Here is a 12,852-nt window from a genome sequence, read left to right as displayed (position 1 = left end):
CTAGGTTTCCTGCATGGTTTAGGGGCCTTCCACCTTGCAGCATGGCAAGAGCAGATCTTTGCTAAGTGATGTCATTCTTTTTTTCTCCCTCCCCTTGGATGTGAATGATACTAATATGAAAAGTGTTCTGTGAAATACAGGATACATATAGAAAATAAAAAAGATGGAGCCTATTGCATAATCAACATTCTGCTCTCATGTTTGAATTGGAATATTTTTTGAGATAATTAAAAAGGAAAACCAAAAATAATATAGTTGCTTTGGGTTTTCTTAGCTGATCTCATTATAATTGGTTCACTTATTTACTGTGGATGTAGTTTACCTGGACTTCAGCAAGGCCTTTGACACCGTCCCCCATAGCAAACTGTTGGCCAAGCTGTCAGCCCATGGCTTGGACAGCAGCACTCTGAGCTGGGCCAGGAACTGGCTGGATGGCCGAACCCAGAGAGTGGTGGTGAATGGTGCCACATCCAGCTGGCGGCCAGTCAGTAGTGGAGTCCCCCAGGGATCAGTGCTGGGCCCCATCCTCTTTACCATCTTTATTGATGATCTGGATGAGGGCATTGAGTCTATCATCAGTAAATTTGCTGATGACACCAAGCTGGGGACAGGAGTTGATCTGCTAGAGGGTAGAGAGGCTTTGCAGAGAGACCTCGACAGGCTGGACAGATGGGCAGAGGCCATCGGCATGAGATTTAACACATCCAAGTGCCGGGTTCTGCACATTGGCCACAACAACCCCATGGAGTGCTACAGGCTGGGGTCAGAGTGGCTGGAGAGCAGCCAGGCAGAGAGAGACCTGGGGGTGCTGGTTGATGGTAGGATGAACATGAGCCTGCAGTGTGCCCAGGCGGCCAGGAGGGCCAATGGCATCCTGGCCTGCATTAAGAACAGTGTGGCCAGCAGGAGCAGGGAGGTCATTCTGCCCCTGTACACTGCACTGGTTAGATCACACCTCGAGTACTGTGTCCAGTTCTGGGCCCCTCAGTTTAGGAAGGATGTTGACTTGCTGGAACGAGTCCAGAGAAGGGCAACGAAGTTAGTGAGGGTCTTGGAACACAAGCCCTATGAGGAGAGGCTGAGGGAGCTGGGGTTGCTTAGCCTGGAGAGGAGGAGACTCAGGGGTGACCTTATTGCTGTCTACAACTACCTGAAGGGGGGTTGTAAACAGGCAGAGGTTGGTCTCTTCTCCCAGGCAGCCAGCATGAGAACAAGAGGACACAGTCTCAGGCTGCGCCAGGGGAAGTTCAGGCTGGAGGTCAGGAGGAAGTTTTACACAGAGAGAGTGATTGCCCATTGGAATGGGCTGCCCGGGGAGGTGGTGGAGTCGCCGTCACTGGAGGTGTTCAGGAGGAGACTTGACAGGGTGCTTGGTTACATGGGTTAGTTGATTAGGTGGTGTTGGATGATAGGTTGGACGCGATGATCTTGAAGGTCTCTTCCAACCTGGTTTATTCTATTCTAAATGTTCAGACAGATATAATCACAGGTAGCTAAGTCCAGTTTTAAGTTCAGGGTTATTATTTGTAATGCAATACTGTAGTTCAGATATTATAGAAGACAGCTGTAAACAAAGTGCAAAAAGCGAAGCCATGTTTTAATAGAAAAGAGAGAAGGGGGGGAGGGGAAAGGTTGAAATCTCTGTTCCTGTTCTTACAGGAGTTAACATTTTGGCTTTTCTTGATTATGAAGTGTAGAGTTTATCAGGTGTGCAAGGATCTTTGAAATTATGTTGGAAGCTTTTGAGGATGAATTTATATACAGAAGTTTTGAGCAAGATCTTGGCAGGAGGTGATTCATATTTTAGATTGAAAGGTAGAATGGATTAATGTCTGGAAGACAAAATGTATGGTAAGCCATGTTTTAAGGAACTGCAGTGAAAAAGAGCGATGGTATTTTAAGTCCTGGGGCTAACTTTGTAAGGAACTTTGCAAAGTGGTGTTTTGTGGTATAAAGTTTTACACTTGAAAAGGCTGGTGATGGAAACAGGTAGGAATGTACTAAAGTAGTATCACATCCTGCCCAAAGTAGTGGACTGCTGCTGTTTAGGTTTTGTTTGTCTCCAGCTGGCTTGACAAAAATAAGCTTTTAAAATTAGACCTGTAGTGTATATACAATTGGTGGGTGTGACAAGTAACTGTCTGCACCTGCTGTTCACAAAATAAAGGAGTTTAAAAAAAATTAAAGAAAGCTGTCAGATGTGGCTGATTTTATAGCTTATTAGTAGAAATAGAACCATTAATTCAAATGTAACCTTGTCACCCCACACTCCAGGGTCAGATGGGTTGTTTTTAGGGGTCCTTTGCAGGCTAATGCCAGCACTTCATGATGCTGTTCTGCTCACCCCAGGTGTCAGGAGCAGGGGTTAGTGGTCACACCCATCTGAGTGCAAAAATGCTATTATTTTCCCCCTTTACATTTGAATGTTTATTAAGCATAAAAATACTTGAGTGTGTTGATCTGAAGAGTTTTACTGTCTGATTAAGCTTGAACATCGCACAGTGATCATTGTGCTCTGATGAATTTTAAATACAGTTGTACTAAGCTGTAAGAACATGGTGCTGGTGAGAATGCTAAATACAAAGGAGAAAAGCAGTAGTGCAGAAAGCTTGAAATTATTTACAAGTTGTCTAAATTATAATCACAGAATTCAATGTATGTAGAAAATCCTGTAGGTAATACAGTGTGTAGCTGGAAGAGAGTCCTGGCATTTGGGACACTGGGGTGAATTCAAGAGGTCTGGGTGACTGAAGGAGGAGGTTCAATGCAAGTTCCTGTTGAGTATTTTCCTCCCCTTTAAACTATCAGAAATATTTTACCTTTTTTTTCACATGAATGAACTGTGAAAAAGAGCATGCTCACAATGTGTAATGTATTCAGTGCTTATTTGCCCTCTGACAAAATTTTTGTATATTTATGTGCGGTAGATGTCAAATGAAAATGCTACCTCATCGTATCTAGTGTCTTTTGGTTTTTTATGGAATAACTTTGCAGATGTGGGCACACACAGACAGGGCACAGGTGCTTTACCACTGTGCAGAAAATGTTTCAGAATTTTCATACTTGTGGTGGGACCTTGAGCAGTATTCAAATACTAGACCTATTTATTGTATTCAAAAATCACATATAAATTGACGTGGTGTCCTAGGAGGAAAGACAGCTATAGATGCTTTACATGCAAGTGTGAAGTGACAGATGTAATTCTGATGTATATGCTAAAAATCAGTGTGCTGCTTTAAATATGAATGCTTCTGTCTGTAACACTAAATGTCAAGGTCTGTGTGGTACTGTGGTGCTAATTCTGTGCTGTCATAGACTTCAGTGTAAACTATAGGACACAGTCTCAGGCTGCGCCAGGGGAGGTTTAGGCTGGATGTTAGGAAGAAGTTCTACACAGAGAGAGTGATAGCCCATTGGAATGGGCTGCCCGGGGAGGTGGTGGAGTCGCCATCATTGGGGGTGTTCAGGAGGAGACTTGATAGGGTGCTTAGTTGCATGGTTTAGTTGACTAGGTGGTGTTGGATGATAGGTTGGACGCGATGATCTTGAAGGTCTCTTCCAACCTCGTTTATTCTATTCTATAACCACATTTTTAAAGCCACTTTGGAGAGAGAGATGTACCTGTAGGGCTACTACCGAAAATGGAAATCAAGGAGTAGTCCCTAAACCAGTATGGATTATCTAGTTTGTAAGACAGTTAATCAGATCCTGGTTATGTGATAAACTGGATAACCTGGCATACAGGGATGCTCTCAGCAGACTGTTTCAAAATGCGTATTGGCAGTGTGCGCTTTCCAGAATTCCAGTTTGCTGATCAGCTTTCTTCCTGGCCTGTATACTTCAGCTGGATAGTTTTGCCTGTTTACCTGGGATCATAATGAAATAGGAACTAAAATAATGGTAAAGGTCTTTTCCTTGCTCTAGAATGAGATCCACAGGTTATTTTTTGACAAGAAGCCTCAGCTCCCATCTCTTCCTAATCTGCTAAATAACCACAATCTGTGTGCTTACTTCTCTTACTGTGTGCTTTCTGGGCCGCTTTTTAAAAAAATAGATTTGTATTTGCACGTGCTTGTGATCTCTCTTAATTCAGTTCTTACCTTGCATGCAATGCACTGCCCAGAGTGATACAGGGAGTTCTGGCTGAGTCCTTGTGAGCTGCTGGCAATGGAAGGGCTGGAGTGAGCTGTGTGCTTGTCTGCACCCCACAGGAATTTCACCACTGCAGTGAGTAGAATAGAATAGAATTAGTAAGGTTGGAAGAGACCTCAAAGATCATCAAGTCCAACCTGTCACCCAAGACCTCATGACTATTAAACCATGGCACCAAGTGCCATGTCCAGTCCCCTCTTGAACACTTTCAGGGACGGTGACTCCACCACCTCCCTGGGCAGCCCATTCCAGTAGCTACCAACTCTCTCTGTGAAAAACTTTCTTGTCACCTTGAGCCTAAACTTCCCCTGGCGCAGCTTGAGACTGTGCCAGTGGTTTGCCATCCTACCCCTTCTTTCTTCTGCAGCTGGTTGGTCCTGCTTAGCTGGAGGACTTTTTATTATGTCCCTGTTCTGCTGCTGCTGCTTTTGTTTTTTCTTTCCACTCTGTTTTTCTAACTTGTTATGGTCATGCTGAATTACAGCACAATTTTTGAATAAAATTGCAATCCCTTCTGCTTCGTTACCTAGAAATTAAATAGCCTGTTACTTCCATCCTCCAGGTTATTAATAAAAGGAGCCTTGCAACTCCTGCAGAAACTTGCACTGGAATTATACTCTTTTTAAGATGAGTTGTTTGATGAGTATCAAGTGTAACTTACCTCTATTTCTGCACTCATTACAGTAATTATTAAGACAGGGCTTCTCTAATTGGTTTACAAGCAGTATGCCAGTGATTGTCAGAAGCTTTATAGTGAAAATACAAAGTGAACTGCGCCTCTCCCAACTCCTGTCTCCATGTATTGAAGGAAAATTAATTGCCCAGAGACTGGCACTTTTAAAACTTTACCTTGGTGGTTAATCCATTGTTTTTTTTTTGTGTCTGAAAATATAACATTGCATGGCCATCACAGTTTCTCTACTGTACTTTTGGCTTCTCCTTCCCCTTTTACCAAGTTCTTCTAACAGAGAATCTGCTGTGGAAGTTTTCCCTGAACCAAAATGTCTAATACCTGTATATGTGTCTGATAATATGTGGTTGGCTCAAATAAGTGCCCTTTCCAGATTAGCCTGTGCAGAATCACAGGATTTTTTTGTTGTTGTTGGTGGTGGTGGTGTTTTCTTTCAATGCTGCCAAATGTTTAACATTAATGGAAGCAACTGCTGGGTGTTTCATTCTAGTTGGCTAATGCTGAGCCAAGAATCGGTTGCCACCCTGTTTTTATTTGCTTAATTTGCCTTCTCAGTTGAGCAGTTCAGGACTGCACTACTAAATCTGTTAAATTTTCTGCCACTTGCTAAAGATGCCGTAGACCTTTTTAAAAACATCCTTCAAAGTAACTGCCTCTTCATCCCCAAGAGAAAGCCCAAACCTCTCCAATTTCACAGAATCACAGAACCAACCAGCTTGGAAGAGACCTCCAAGATCATCAAGTCCAAGTGATCACCCAACCCTAACTAATCAACTAGACTATGGCACTAAGTGCCTCTTCCAGTCTCTTCTTAAACATCTCCAGGGATGCTGACCTCACCACCTCCCTGGGCAGCCCATTCCAATGGTCAATCTCTCTTTCTGTGAAGAACATCTTTCTAAGATCAAGCCTAAACTTCCCCCTGCACAGCTTGAGACTGTGTCCTCTTGTTCTGGTGCTGCTCTGTTACTATCTAACCATATTAAATAATATTAATTATAGTCTCTGATTCTATGCAACTTGAGTAGCTAATACTTTAAGTATGAGCTCTAGCTTCCTGAAGACTTGAAATCTTAAAATGCAGTTCCAATCACCACTGGGTTTTGTGGAGTCCTCATATCTGGCTTTCTATAGAAGTGCTGTGAATATGTTGATGAATGTATCTCAAAATGAAATTGTTAAATATCGTTGCGGGTGCTGCTAAGACTCCAGCAGAAAAGGTCTCTAAACTTTATTTTTGTGAAATGACAAGATATGAGTGCTTTTTTTAAGGCAGTTTTTATGTAATGATAAGATTATCTCTATGGTGTAATATTATTACATCATACCTGTTTTGTGCCTGTGTGTATGCCTTGCTTTAAGTATCACTTGATGCTTCAGGGAGAACTCAAAATAGTCTAGTTGTAGAATCGTACAATCGTTTAGCCTGGAAAAGACTCTAATGATCATCTAGTTCAACCATAAACACAGCACTTCAAGTCTACCACTCAATCATGTCCCTGAGCATCACATTCCTACATCTTTTAAATCTCTGTAGGGATGGTGATCCCGCCACTTTCCTGGGAAGCCTGTTCCAGTCTTAATGCTTATGGTGAAATAAATCTTTCCTAATGTCCAGTCAAAACCTGCCCTGGTGCAACTTGAGACCTTTGTTACCTGAAGGAAGAGACTTGGCACTAGTCCATGGTTCCATCCATGATTTCCTAAAATACATCATAAGCCTACTTATTGAGAGAAGCAGATGGTGAGGTTTGAAAGGCTCAAACCAGGTTGTGTTGTTGGGTTTTGTTTTGTTGGGGTGTTTTTAACTGAGAGATGTTGCTGAGAAGTGGGTGCAGTTACCTGCTTGCGGCTACAGTCTGGTGTGAGCGTGGAGTTTCCCTGCCTTTGCACTTCTGTGCTTATGTGTGCAACGCAGCTTGCCTGTATTTGAGTTCTGAAGTATTGTCTAGTACAAAATTCACATTAAGGAAATACCCAAAAGCTAACCTTATGTGTGGCTGAGTGGTAGTTCATGATGGCTTCTCTGCTGCTAATATTGATATGAGCTGACATCAAGCACTGAGCACAACCTGGCGTGGTGAAAATTTACCTTTGTTGTGTGATAGTGTGCTTTGGTGGCAAACACTGAGAAAACACATTTTTGAAGGCATAGTTTATTTAAACAGAAACTTTGGATATCTTTGTGCTGTAACACTGGTGTTGGTTTACTGGGCTGTTGTAGTTATTCATTGGTGCTCCTGCTCAGCTGAAAAAGATTCTGTGAGCATATCTTTTATTTTTTTTTGTCTTATTGAAAGATTTTTTTTGGTATGTTTGGTCCTGAAATGGTGCATATGTAGACAGAGGGAATGAATGACTTTAGAACTCATTTCTGTGAAGAGAAGCCAGGTTCTTGGCATGCTTTTTCCTATCTTCGGGGTGTGGGGGGGAGGAAATAATTAAAAATCTGTGTTCATGAGACAACTGACTACTGTTGTCAAAATACACATCACTGGGAATATAAAACATAGGCTTTTACGGCTGCTTCACTCTTATCTTCTGTCTCTGCTGCCCACTCCTGCCTGCCCTGCCCCCATAGTTATAGTAGACGTTCAGCTGGGTTTGTCATGTGGCCAGCCCCCTGAATTTATCTTTCTCATATGGCCAAATAACTTCATCCCCGTGGCAATTTTCTTGAATAAAGAGCCTGGTGAGTGCAGCCGAGCCTGGGGATACAGTATGAAAATCAGCGGTTGCTTGGGTGAGCAATTACGCAGTGAAACAGCTATCAGGCCAAGGAAGCGGTGGCCAGGTTTTCAGAGATGGATTAAAAGCTTCATCCCTGGAATTCCCGATGCAATTTTTTTGCATTGTAGCCCACCTTTGATGACAAATATGTGTAGTGTTTAAAATGAGTATCAGTTTTTACCAAAAGGCAGCTACTTAGTCTTGCTGATTGAAAGCACTAACCTTTGTGGAACGGCGTGCATAGAAATGAGATTAGGAAGCTTTTGTTGATTCCCTCAGCGTCATATTCTGACTTGTGCTGGGTCTTGAGTCGGGGCTTTAAGTCACTGATGCACAGAATATATTTGGCTTTACATTTGATCAAAGCTGTATTTTTAGCTGGAGCATTTTATAGTAGCGATCTGGCCTAATGCACATAAGAAACCAGACGGTTTTATGGGCTGCATCAGAAGCGCTGTTCAGCGTCTTCTGGTGGGTATTGTGTGCGGCTCATACACAGGAGCAGCGTTGGCTGCCTCATCGGAATTTCTGCATGTGTCTGAAAATAGGTATGTGTGAATTGATCATCACCTTGTCCTGGAAAGCTGGGAATAACGCAGTGGTTTACAGATACAGAGTTTTAGAGGAATTAAATAAGCCACATAGTGAAATCCTCCCAAATTAAACTTCCCCATGCAGTTTCACTGATTTGTTTTTATCAGATTGCTGTGACGTTTCCATCTCCATCCATCTGGCTATAGAGGGTTACTTAGGTATTCACTGCCATGTCTTTTATATAGCTTTAGAGATAGGATTGGGAAATATAGTTCAGCTGCTGATTGCATGCCTTGCACTCAAGCATCTTTGTGCTTTGATATGCCCATTAGGATATAGCAGGAGCAATCCTTCTCTCCTCTAGAGCTGTGGGCCAGGCTGCCAGTCTTTCTCTCAGTGACCTCCTTTGGCAGGTACATATGGGAATTGAGAAATTCCCTCATTAAAAAGCTACATGTGTGATAACACTGACGGGAGTGAAACAAAGCTAGTTATCCCCTTTGGGAATAGTGCTGTGGGTTTTGAGCACTTTTTAAAATGAGAAAAGTAATTTCTTTGTTTTCCCTGTCATCAGCTTACTTGATCTCTTGTGGGTACATCATATATACAAATACTTAGAAAAATACATTGCTACTTTGTAGTGATGGGAGGCTTATTGGCTTCTTTGTCAGGTTGCAGTAGTTTAATATTCAAACTGCCTGGTTTATCTAATAATTCTTTCCCATTGACTTTGTGTTTACAAACTCTAAAGATACATTTTAAAAAACAACAATAACTACAAAACCCCTAGTGCTTGCCAAGCCAAACCATCTCAAAATCACTGTCCTAGTGCTGCTCTTACTTGCATGAGCTGGAGATGGGTCATGTCAGGGCTCATCAAGTCAAAGGCAGAATCGGTCTGTTGGTTGCCTTAATCTTATGGCCACAGATATCTGCAGGACAACCACAGAGCCTTGGCTTCATACCCTGGCAGAAGTCTGTATGTTCTTCATCATTTATGCTTTTGTTTGTGTAAATTTTTGATACTGAGATAGGTCTTCTCAATCTCTATTCTGTGTAGTACCTAAATTAATGATGTGATCATGGTAAGGGCCCTTTAATGGTGTAGAAACTTAAGTTAATAGGCCTGCATCCTGCTTTGATCTCAGATTTGCATAAAATAATTCTTGTTTTGAGGATGAGCAAGATTCTGCTGTTATATTTCTGGATCTTCAGATTTTATTTGAAATGCTTAGTGCAGATTGGACATGCAGGGTGTTCTTTTCGGGGGGTTGTTAGATTTAAACTATCACAGAAATACCTAAACCCAAACAACAATAAATGATGCATGAGGATGTGCCAGGAGCCAGTGCATATTCTAGATAATGAGCACGCTCAGCTTTTAAGGGTGAAGAAGCCACTTGAATAGATTTGAGTTGACTGTGTGCTGGTTGAGTGTAGCAGGGCTCTTCCAGGGTGACAGACCATGGTGAAGCTGTACAGCATGTCAGGATTTGAATTGAATGCTGCAGATGAAAATCCACTATTGTTGTCCTGAACTCCACACACAGTGTTTTGGGGGAAGGCAAGAGGCGGATGTACAAGCAGGTCAGTGTGGATTCATACAGGAAGAGAGCTGTTGAATAACTTTGTAGTTATTTGTTATATAAGGTACACATCTCAAACCTGCTCTCATGAACAAAATCATTAGCAGCTATGAAGTGGCTCTCAAGAATACATCTCTTACTGCTCACATTTGTCATCTGTGTATATGTTCATTTTAACACTACGCTTGAGGATTTATTTTCCTTTTTCTTTTCCCAGTTCTTTACTTAAGCTTTTTGTTTCACCTTGTCTGTACCTTCTTTATGCCTCTGAGAACTGAAGATACAGTGAGACTTGAAAGGCGTCCTCTTGGCAAGAGGGAGTAATGAGTTGGCTCTTAAACGTGGTCTGTTCATGGTATTTTATAATTAGCTGTGTGAACTTTCAGTGTTTAAAAAAAAAAAGGGAAATAGGAAATGGCAATTACACAGAACTTTCACTCTTCCATCACGTCTGTACTGCGCTTCCATTGTTACTTACAGCTTTGAAGGGCCTCTCTGGAGGGCTGTGTATTAAGTACTTCATCTTATTTAACAGTTTGTTGTGAAGCATATACCATTAATAGACAATGTATGGAAATAATGATCTAGTTAATAGAAATTCAGTTCCTGGGAAGAGCTGAGACTAGTTTCCTTGAGAAGTTTAATGGGTGGTTTTGATGATTCTTTTTGAGTGCACCAATGACCTATATTTATCTGACACTCAATCTTCTAAGGAAAAATTGAAATCGAATTTGTGAGCAAGATAATGAAAACCTATACACAACTTTGCTACTCCTGTGCAGTTAAGCAACCAGAAATGTGGCAGTTTAAATTGTTGCATATTTGGTACTGCTGAATTCTTCATAATAGGGTAGGGTAATAAATTTAAAACAAAAAAAGGGATAAAAAGCAAGCAAAACAAAGAAACAAAAACCCGACAACAGAAACAGCAGCACAAACCCAACAGCAAAAAATCCACAAACGCAAACCTGGCTTAATGTCTTTTATTAAACATGAAATACGTTTAAACATGCTCAAATAGCGTACATAGCTGAACTGTTGAATGATCTTGATTTGAAAGCTGCTCTAATGGTTGGGCTTGGGGAATGGTGGGTCTAAGCCAGTTTGTTGTCTCCCTAAGGCTAACAATTTTTGTGCAAATGTTTTGAGGATCAGTTCAAGCCTGTATGTGCTGACTTACTTGCACAGAGAGCTCATTTGGAGGAAAAAGTCAGAATTGTTCGCTCACCCATCACAGGTTTAAATGCATTGGTTTTGATAGTATGACAGGTTTTGAAGTAAGTGTAGTTAGGAAATGGGTTTCAAATTGGAAATAATTCCAGTTAAAAAATAGGAGTGAAGAAAGAAGCTTAGGGTGTGCTAGTGGATAAATGTATTATCTTTGTCTGGTAAGCTCAGATGTGAGGCAGTTGGGTGATGGTAAGCATAAAAGCCTTGGGGCCTTTGTGGTTTAGGTGAGGAGATAAAGACAGGGTTTGCTTCCAGGAGGGGAGCCTAAATGCAGCCTAACTACTTAGGCAGGCCAAGTTTGCTAATCCAGGCTTAGGCTCGGTCACACCAGAAGCCCTAAATGTGATTTGTTGTTATCAGAAGTCCGTCGTGAGACACAGCAAGATGCCCCAAATATGCTTAACCCCAAAGGAAAGCAATCCCAATTCTGCCCTTGGGCCATACTTGAAGTCTCTATGAGGCAAGTGAAGAGGGAAAGTACTGAGGCAGCTGCGTGCCCTCGTTTTGTTTCTCGGGTTCAGTGCCATCTCTTTGGTCTTCACAAGCACTTAATATTCTGCGTCTTGGTGAAATAATAGGATCAGGGGTAGAATGTGGCTGGAGGCTGTGACTCTACTTTTTTAATCTAGATATTTAAAATAGGTCTTTAATTCATCCTGCTAGCAAGTGGCACAACATTCTGTGTTAGTTTAGTACATCTGTTCAGAGGAAGCATGATTGTAGTGGTCTTTTTGTCTAACATGTGTCTAGTATTTTCTGCTAACTGTGGTTTGTGGATATAGAAACATCATTTTCATAACATTACATGTGTGCTGTAAAATCTGGGCTTCTCTTGAGGAAATGACAATTCATGCAGTAAATTTATTGCAGTTCTATTACATGATAGGCAACTGTCCCATGTTTGCCTTTCATAGAGATACATTTCTCACCGTTACATAAAACAAAGGCAACTGTCTTTTAACTGTGCATATCAAAACCAAGTACACCTAATGTGGGAGCTACTGTTTGTAATGCAGTTGCTGGTTTGCTTTCACCCTGTAAAAGTATCTGATTTGAAGTGTTCTCATTGCATATGCATACATGAAGTTTTATATTCACAGTAGTTCATTAATTTGAGGCAGAGGTTCAGGACACCTTTGTTTCCACAAGCGAAGCCTTTTTCTAGTTTGTATTTTTTACTTTTTCTGTTCTGTAATGAATTACTTTGTGTGACAGGTGGGAGATTCAAGAAAGAGATAGTAGTTGATGGACAGAGCTATCTGCTGCTGATTAGAGATGAAGGGGGCCCTCCAGAGGCACAGGTGAGCATTGCATATGTAGAGCTGTACCAGACTAATGCCACTATTTCCTTTCTTTATAAAAGCCTTCCTTTAAGAGAAATGCCTTTGTTCTGTTTTTTCTTGGGTACTGCTCACCCTTCTGCTGGGAAAAAAAGTGAATGTTACCCTCAGGTGAAAAATACTGTGTTTAGAAGTTATTTGGGATTTCAAATTGCATTATGAAGTTGTATGATAAAGATATATGACTAGCTCATAGAATCACAGAATGATTTGTGTTGGAAGGGACATTTAAAGACCATCCAGTCCAATTGTCTGCAGTGAGCAGGGACATCTTCAACTAGATGAGGTTGCTCAGAGCCCTGCCCAACCTGACCTTTAGTGTTTCCATGGATGGGGCATTTGCTGCCTTTCTGGGCAACGTGTGCCAGTGTTTCACCACCCTTATCATAAAAAAAATGCCTTTTTTAGATCTAGTCTAAATCTTCTCTCTTTTAGTTTAAAGCAATCACCCCATGCTTTGTCACAAGAGACCCTGCTAAAAAGATTGTCCCTGTTTTTCTGATAGGCCACATATGAAATGCCTAATCAGTATACTTCCACTGCCCACAAAATTCCGAGTTAGGCTCTCTAAATTGTTAAAATGCGCAAT

General features: G+C 41.5%; 1 protein-coding gene across 10 annotated transcripts in view; it reads left to right on the top strand.

The window, feature by feature from the left end:
* The window catches only part of AGAP1 (ArfGAP with GTPase domain, ankyrin repeat and PH domain 1), a 400,655-nt gene that overhangs the window by 145,443 nt on the left and 242,360 nt on the right, over nucleotides 1-12,852 (top strand). For all 10 annotated transcript variants that reach the window (XM_068138082.1, XM_068138079.1, XM_068138077.1 and 7 more), the window contains one exon: nucleotides 12,139-12,224. In XM_068138082.1, the coding sequence (XP_067994183.1) occupies nucleotides 12,139-12,224 (86 nt within the window). The remainder of the gene's footprint in view (nucleotides 1-12,138; nucleotides 12,225-12,852) is intronic.

Source organism: Melanerpes formicivorus, unplaced genomic scaffold (genome assembly GCF_026170545.1).
Source record: "Melanerpes formicivorus ecotype bairdi unplaced genomic scaffold, bMelFor1.0.p_v2 SCAF_5, whole genome shotgun sequence".
Lineage (NCBI taxonomy): Eukaryota > Metazoa > Chordata > Aves > Piciformes > Picidae > Melanerpes > Melanerpes formicivorus.
Note: the sequence above shows the minus strand (reverse complement) of the source record. Positions and strands in the feature narration are given on the sequence as shown.